The sequence below is a fragment of the Pteropus vampyrus genome, unplaced genomic scaffold (genome assembly GCF_000151845.1).
Source record: "Pteropus vampyrus isolate Shadow unplaced genomic scaffold, Pvam_2.0 Scaffold5, whole genome shotgun sequence".
NCBI lineage: Eukaryota > Metazoa > Chordata > Mammalia > Chiroptera > Pteropodidae > Pteropus > Pteropus vampyrus.
Genome location: NW_011888786.1, coordinates 16,158,971 through 16,167,589, shown reverse-complemented (window position 1 = coordinate 16,167,589; position 8,619 = coordinate 16,158,971). Strand labels below are relative to the sequence as shown.

General features: G+C 32.7%; 1 protein-coding gene across 1 annotated transcript in view; it reads left to right on the top strand.

Moving 5' to 3' along the window:
* Positions 1 to 8,619, top strand: part of ARAP2 (ArfGAP with RhoGAP domain, ankyrin repeat and PH domain 2) — a 171,545-nt gene that overhangs the window by 94,619 nt on the left and 68,307 nt on the right. Inside the window, exons 16-19 of the mRNA XM_023534268.1 lie at positions 732 to 876; positions 2,972 to 3,074; positions 3,736 to 3,934; positions 4,134 to 4,197. Coding sequence (XP_023390036.1) covers positions 732 to 876; positions 2,972 to 3,074; positions 3,736 to 3,934; positions 4,134 to 4,197 — 511 coding nt within the window. The remainder of the gene's footprint in view (positions 1 to 731; positions 877 to 2,971; positions 3,075 to 3,735; positions 3,935 to 4,133; positions 4,198 to 8,619) is intronic.

The following is an 8,619-nucleotide window of genomic DNA, read 5'->3' as shown; positions in this document are numbered from 1 at the left end:
ACAGTAAGCAGAGTGTGTGAAATGTAAATCTGATTGTCCTCTGCTGAAACCATTTTAATAGTTCACCATTAATTATAGAATCAACACTCAGCAAACTTAAAAGGCCAGGTAGTAAACATTTTAAGCTTCATCGGTCAGATGGTCTGTGCTGCAACTCAGATCTACCTTTGTCATGGGAAAGCAGCCACAAACAATTCATAAATGAATGAATGTGGCTCTATTTCAATAAAACTTTATTTACAAAAACAAGTAATGGTCTAGATTTGGCCTTGGGCTTGCAGGCTGTAGTGTGCTGACCCCTAACAAGATGAATTTAAGTCCCCTAACCAAGACATTAAGGGCAGTACAGTTGCTGACCCCTTCTTCCTTTGCATACATAAGTTCAGCCATGTTCTTACTTTTTACCCTACACTTTTTTTCTACCTAACTCTTTACAGACATCAATCTTTGCTGTTTCAGAGTTGTTTTGTAGCAGTCCTTTATGGCTCCGCTTGCTTTACTGGTCATCAATGTCATAGTTATTTTTGTCTTATATATTCCTTGCTACTAGACTGTAAAATTTTTAAGAGCAGAGTGTGACAACTTTATATCCCATGCAGCAATAGCAGTGTTCTTTACACAAAATAGGAAATTAATAAATTTATTTGAATCCTGTCATTTAAACCATGTATTTTTTAAAATTAGTGTTTGATATAGTTTAACTTATTATTTGTTTTGTTTTAAATTCTAAGAGACAAGTAAAAAATGGTGTGTTTTGGAAGGCGGCTTTTTGAGTTACTATGAAAATAACAAGTCTACCACACCTAATGGCACCATTAATATCAATGAAGTTATCTGCCTGGCTGTACACAAGGAGGACTTCTATTTAAACACTGGGTAAGTCTATCATTAAACAGGCAGCAGACGAAAAGTATTTTCTGATATTTATCATACTAGTATTTTCTGATATTTATCATACTAGGTAATAAGGGTTTTGTTATTTCAGGTCTTCAGTTGCTTATTGTAGAAAGATTGAATGATTTCTTGAAGCCTACTTATTTTGCCACTTCTGTAAGTTCCTTAGGGAATTCACTAAAAAGTTGGAAAATTAAAATATCATACTAGGTAATATGAAAGGCTAGCATGTTTGCATCTAATTTTAAATAAATTTGTAGTATTTCATTCTTGAACATATCCTGTAATTTTTATGACTTATTTAAAAGGTGGACTAATGGCAAAATTTATGCATTCATTTAATACATCATGGTTCAAATATATGACAAAGGAAAATATTCGATGATTTATTTATTTTAATGTAAACAAAATAGTATATTTAATAACATAGAAGTGCTAATTTTCTTAAAGATCTACTTTGACATTTTGTCTCAAAAAAGTTGCAATTAAAAGAGTAAGCATTATATTGACTCAGAACAGTTTAATGAGTGTCTACGAGGACTTAGAACATCATTGCTGTGAAAGTTTCTTTTCACATTTTGTGTTGTAATTAATGAAAACATATAAATATTAAAATCTGCCAAAATCAATCATTTAGGAGCATAGTATTTAATAAAAGTTTATATAAGAAATGGAAGAGATTTGCAAAGCTTTGTTATTTACATAAAATTACATGGAACATATGATTATTACATAATGACCAATATATATGAGTCGAGATGACTTGCTTTCTAGTAAATCTAATATTTTATTCAAATAAAATTGATTTTTGGTTGATTTGTTTCTATTTTAATTTTAACAGAGCTTTTATTTTAAAAGAATTATCATTTTAACGTGTCTTACTGTGGAGTGTTAAAATAAATGCATTCTATGTATAAAACTCCATAATTAGTAAATAAAATAGAATTTAAAATAATATTAGTTTATGTCAGCATATAATCATATTTAAAAATAAAACATTCTTGATAGGATGTTACTGGAACAAGTTGGTGACTGGGAGAAAGCATCTATAGTGAGATGCAGTTAAAAAAAATAATCGTTGTAGCCAGATTCTGAATCATCTTAAATAGCATATTATAGAGTTCGAATTCGATATGCAGGCACTGAAGAGTTACACAGATTTATATTTAGGGAAGGAAGCTGGATATAATGGTAAGGAAGAGATTGGAAGAAAAGAGACTATAATTAACTGAAAGTTTCTAGAGGAAGATATAATTTAAAAACAGTGAATTGAGAGCATATTATGATTGATTTGATAAGATTAAATGCCTGACTGACTAAATGAAGAGCTGGTGCTAAGGGGAAGAATAATTAAACACCATGGTTTTGAGCTTGTTGATGAAGTAGATGTTCTTTTAAATTGGAACATGAAGGAGATTCAACAGGTTTGGGGGGAAGGAAAAAAAAAAAAGGAAGAAGGAAGATGACTTTGATATAGGGTATTTTGAGGGTTTTTTGTTTTGTTTTGTTTTGTTTTTTTAGGTAATGGTAACATACATACTTAGCATGTTCCAGGAATTAATTGAAACTGTGGAAGAGGAACCAAAGGAAGAATTCAGGACATGTGATGTTACTCTAATTTTACCTAGAGTAAGGAGATGGAATTTCAGAATAAGATGAGATGAAGCAAGGAAACTTTGTGATGTAAGACAAGATGACAGCTAATTGGAGAATTTTTTGGACAATGTTTACTTTGAACAATTGGTCAGAGTAAATCAAAGAGTAGTATGAGAGGGAAGAGAAGACCAAAGAAAGCCTTTTGACACATCATTGGTTAACTCAGGAGTGTCCAGGACATCAACAAAATCGTGCAGTAAAATAAGTACAATCAGAAGAATTTTCATTTTGTATGATCCAGTGTGTTCTATTTAACTCATTTGAATAAAGTACAAACCATCAACAAAAATATGATAGATTGATTTCACAGCATTATCCAATTTTCAAAATGAATTTAATTTAAAAACTTGACTTTTGTGTGATTTGTTTTCATAAGAGCCAGACATAACCAGTGATATCTTTTTATTCATGTGTGCCGTAGGCCCATCTTTACCTTTGAAATCTATTTGCCCTCAGAACGTGCGTTTTTATTTGGAGCTGAAACATCTCAAGCCCAAAGACAGTGGACAGAGGCGATAGCTAAGGTATTGAAATATTATTACCTTAAATCCAGAGAAGATTCTCAACTTGGGGTCCATGATTGAGCTTTATAGGTCCATAGAAATTTTATACAAGACTTTGGGAAGAAACCATACTTCATTAGGTTTTCAAAGGTTGTAATTGGAAGAGGTTATGATCTACCTTCCTAGAGATTTAAATGGAGAAGAAATTAATGTAGTACCTTGGAGAAATCATTCTTCAAATTAAGACCATGTTTTGATGATTAAGATTTTTTTTTTCAATATTATAAAGTCATTTCTTTGTATGTCTTTTCACAGGTAGATATCTTATTCATGGTATACAGAAAGGGGAAAGGGATAGATTCAATAAAAGATATAAATGGAGGCAAACATTTAAGGTTGACATTTTGAAAAATGCCATACATCAACAAAGAGAATGTCTTCCTATTTTAATTATAGATATCAAGAAAAATGGCTTAAGATGCCGTCATTTGAAAATGTACTGTTAGCTGTTCTGTTTTAAGACTGATAGCAAGTTTAAATAGTTATTTTGAAATTTGGGTTACTTCTAAATCTTTAAAATAGAAAACAAAGATAATTTTTCCACCTTCCCTCATATCTGTATGTAGGGAAGAGATTTCCTATTTTCACCGTCTTTATTACTTTTCTGTATTTGTTTTAACAGCATTTTGTTCCCTTTGTTGCTGAAAACTTAACAGAAGCTGACTATGATTTGATTGGTCAACTCTACTACAAAGACTGTCATGCCCTGGATCAGTGGAAAAAAGGCTGGTTTGCTATGGACAAATCTAGTTTGCGTTTTTGCCTTCAAATGCAAGAAGTTCAGGAAGATAGAATGCACTTAAGAAGACTGCAAGAGCTAAGTAAGATTTTTTTTTTTTTTTGTCTCACTTATATTTTGGACACAACTCTTTATCGAATATGGTAATGGTAGCTTTTACTCGAAATTATAATGGCTCACTTCCAAGCATATGACTAAGGAGTATTAGTAATTGTGTCTTTATGGGTATTTAGTAAAATGTTCTTAAGAAATATTTTAATGCTTTTATCTTCTCCCTCTAGCAATCAGTACAGTGGTTCAAAATGGGGAAAAAATTGATGTCTTGCTCTTGGTAGAAAAAGGGAGGTAAGTACATTTTTGCCTTTGACTCTGTATTGCAGTAACTCTAGGGTTATTATTTTGGTTACCTTCTTGTGGGAGAACCCATTATTTTATAGCCTGCTGGATATTTTCTGAAGTGTATGTGTGTGTATGTATGTGTGTACACTCTTCAGTAGAACCAGTACACCAATGAAGCTTGCATATTTTTATATTTGTTCTGACAAACTCAGTATGATGAATTATCGTAATTTCCTATAGAACTAGATCCCTCTGGGACATTCACATTTAAGTATTTGGAAGCACTTAGTAATTGTAAATATATAGGAGTATAAATAATATCCTGAATTATTTTTGCATGCCAGTCATGCATAGCTAAAATACGATTTTTTGAATTTATTAACTTTTTCAATATATATGAATTATCTGCTGTGCATCAGGTACTGTAATAGCTATTGGGGATATAGTGATGAATAGAACAGACATGGTCCCTGCCCTCATGAAGCTTGTACACTAATGAAGGCAACAATATAAGCAGAAAAAAATTAATATTGTGTCTATCAATTTTAAATGCTTGAAGAAAAAATGGAGCTAATGGAACAGTATTCTGTAAAACAGAAATGGTGGTAAAGGAAGTATCTTTGATCTGAGATCTACATAAAGCGAAGAAGCAAACCATGAAGTAGTCTAGACAGTGTTCCAGGCTATAGTGGATATTTTAAAGACTCTAAGAGTGTATTGTACTTGGCATGTTCAGGGTCTTCAAGGAAGCTGCTATGGCTGGGGAGATTTGAATGAGTTAGAAAGTGGGAAGAAATGATTTCAGAGATATCCCTGGGCCAGATCATATAGGGCCCTTCTGCGTCATGATATGTAAATATTTGAATTTTATTCTAAGCATGATGGGAAGGTGCTCAGTTTGAAAGCTCGGAAGTGGAATGGTCTGACTTATGTTTTTAAAGGACTACTCTGACTTCAGATGAATTGGCTCTTGGGAGACAAGAGTGAGTGTGCAGTTAGGATGCTGCTCTGGGTATTTTCCTTGCTGTTAACAAGAATGACTTTCACCAGTTAACCTGACTTTTCTTCCACTTCTTGGGAGGATATCAGCAGCTTTAGACAGCAGACATATTGCTTATTAGATATTTATGTCAGAGTGTGTTTTTTAATTTACAGGCATAATTAGGGTCTTGTGTTTTCTCTTATTTATTTCTGAGATTATAATGGTTCATTATGCTTTAGATTCTGATTTTTGGTACTGGATGCTGTCAGAGTACTGTTAATTGTATGTTCAGAAATACTAATGGGATAGTGTTATTAAAGTGCTAGCACAAGTGCAGTTTTTATATTTAATATTTATGGGATGTCTGCTGCCTGCTACCTCCATGGCAGGAAAAAATGGTCAACGATACAGATTTGGTGTCTGAGCTGTCAGGGTTTATGTTCTTAAACAAATAAATAAGCAGCAACTTGCTAGTTGATTTTATTGTATTTATATTACGCACGCACACAAACACACACACACACACACACACACACACACACACACACACACACTTTCCTTCAAGTTACTGTAGCCAAAGTATTTTTCTTTCATTTTCTATCCAAGAACCATTTGATTAGTGGCACATAGGTTTTAATAAACATAGCAAACATGGATTAGAATTATTCGAGTTGACGAATTTTTATTTAGTGATTATTGTTGCAAGCAGTGTACTTCCTTGGGGATGCAAGATGGGGAAGCAGAAGACTAAATGTTTCATTCTTTGTAACATCTTGACTTTCTCCCTAGATTACAGGTATCAGGAGGTGAACTCAGATACACTCTGAGTTCACAGAATCATTGAAAACTAATGATATTCCAAAATAATTGTCAAAGCTGATTGTGTTTTTGATTATAATTTCAAAGTTTTTATCTACATGTGCTATTAACAAATTCTGTTGAAAGCATATTTTATGAAAGTGAAGAACAAAGAATGTGCCAGGATGGGGAGTAGAACAAATATGTGAACAAGTTATTTTTTAAAAAATCTCTTTGAATACTGGCCATACAAAACAACTATATTTTAAAACAACTATATTTATCACATGCTTATATCCTGGTTTTACTTGCTTTTCCTGTTTTCTCCAAATCAATAATATTCTGATAATAACAGTAATACAATGATAAGAATGTATAGAACTTCCTGTGTATCATGCATTATTATAAGCACATAAACAGCCTATATGATATTAAGGAGAATAATGTTTGACATCAGGGTAAGGTCAATTTCTAATTTAACAACCTAAAGATTTTTACTTTTTAAAACAAGTGTTAACTTACCAATGCTTTTGTACAGATCATTCTAAAAAATTAAATCAACAAATGTACCTAGAGCTTAAACAGAATCAATTACTAGAATTTAAAGTTTCAGCACTTTTTTAGAAAATAACATTTTTATTAGAAAACTTAAAAAGTTATTTTACTAGAAACTATGTATATCCATACAGTGCTTACTTAATTAAACATGAAGCAGAAAGAAAGAGGTCAGAAGTGTGAATAAAGATTCAGCCTGGCAAATGGTGAGTGCACTAGGTTATAAACCCTGACAGAATAAAGAGTGTGCAGGTGTACCAGCACCTGGCACTGTGTGTGGTGCAAAATAAGGTCTCATGTATTTATGTATTTAGGCACATGTACATACATATATATATACATATATGTATGCATGTAAATATGTATATATTAAGTAAACAAATGAACTTGAGATGTAGAATAGTGGATCAAAAAGCAGATATGGGAGAGAACTTGGAAATGATGAGTTTGATTTTAGATGTGTTGAGCATGAGGTGCTTATAAACATCTATATATAAGGAGAAATTGCTAGGAGAAAGTTATATTTATGAATCTGATGTTCATGTAAAAGTTTATGGGTGGAAATATAGATTTTGGTGTTACTCGTATATAGACGGGAGAAGGTGAAATCACTTAGGGACTAAGTACTGCGTTGGAGCCTTGATGAATACATATCATTTTGGAGGCGGGGGCAGTTGTCAGGAGGAGTAGCTGTCCTGCAATATTAAGCTAATTTACCCAGAGAGTGAGGCAGGAAACCAAGAGTGTCTGTCACAAAGCCTAGAAAGAGAGTGCTTCAAGAAGGAATAGTCAAGAGCGTCAGGTGCTTCCTGATGAGATACTCCATAAGATAAGTGATGTAGGCTTCATGTGGTGACTTTTAAAGAGAGCAGAAGTGATAAAGCAGAAACTGGATTACTTTAAGGTCGGTAACTGAGTAAATTGAAACAGCTGGTAAGGACAGTTTGTCAAGGATGTCTGGAGGTTAATAGGATTAGCAAGGTAGCAGAGATTTGACTCAGGAAGGGAATATGTATACTATTTGTTTTTAGATGGCTTAACTTGTACAGCTTTAAATCTTGATGGGAAAGAGACAAAAAGGGGGAGCAATTGAAGATATAAAAGAGATGATAGGCAGAGCAGAGTCTTTCAGTTGAAAGAAGAAGAAAGGAGGAATTGATGGACGGTTTTAGATATCGGTAGCTTTGTAGATGTGGTGTTCTGAGAGAAACACCAGGTTAATGGTGTTGATGGTATTAATTCTTTGTGAACTAGAAAATCAAGGTGACTTCTGAGCTTTTGGCCTGGATGACTTTATGAGTAGTTATTTCATTTACCAAGATAAGGTATATTTCTCTCCCAGTACTCAAAGCCTGTTAATTATAGATGTGATTGCTTAAGAGGTGTTTTAATACCATGTCCAAATGAGAGAATTTCATTGCATTGCCCTCTTTCTTATCTCTCTTTTTCTCTATTAGCCCCTTGGGAAATAATGACAATAAGCTAAAGTAGATTGTGTTAGACTTGTCGATGACATAAAATTGTGGCTTTAAGAAATAAAACAACTTCTAGTTATTAATATTGATGACATATAGAGATAGTGAATAATTGAAAGAACAAGAAATCAACTAGCTGTTTTAACTTTTTTTTTTTGCTAGTAAATGCTTGAACCAGAATTGCAAATCATAAATACATTTAATGAATGAATTTCACTTCTTTTCCTTTTCCTTGTCTATTTTTGATTAAGGTGCTAAAATATATTAACGTTCCTTAGAGGCAAGGAGGAGAAAGAACCCTCTGAACTGGAAAAGTTCATAAATTGATAATCATCCACTGAATATAGTCACTATTTAGATATATATTTTAATCTCCATAGTAATTTTCTCTTTGTGCATAGAATGAGTATCTTTAGACAGAAAAATATGGCAGTAATATTTTCTACACACAGAGCATTTTTGCTCTAAAAAGCACTAAACAGAAGGTGTTCCAGATGGTGTTGCTTTAATGTGTATTCTTTGTATACTTTAAAAATTAGTATTTTGGAAAATAAAGCTTTCTTGATTACACTTAAGGGTTTCTGGTATGCTGTTGGATGCTGTTATTGGGACTGGATC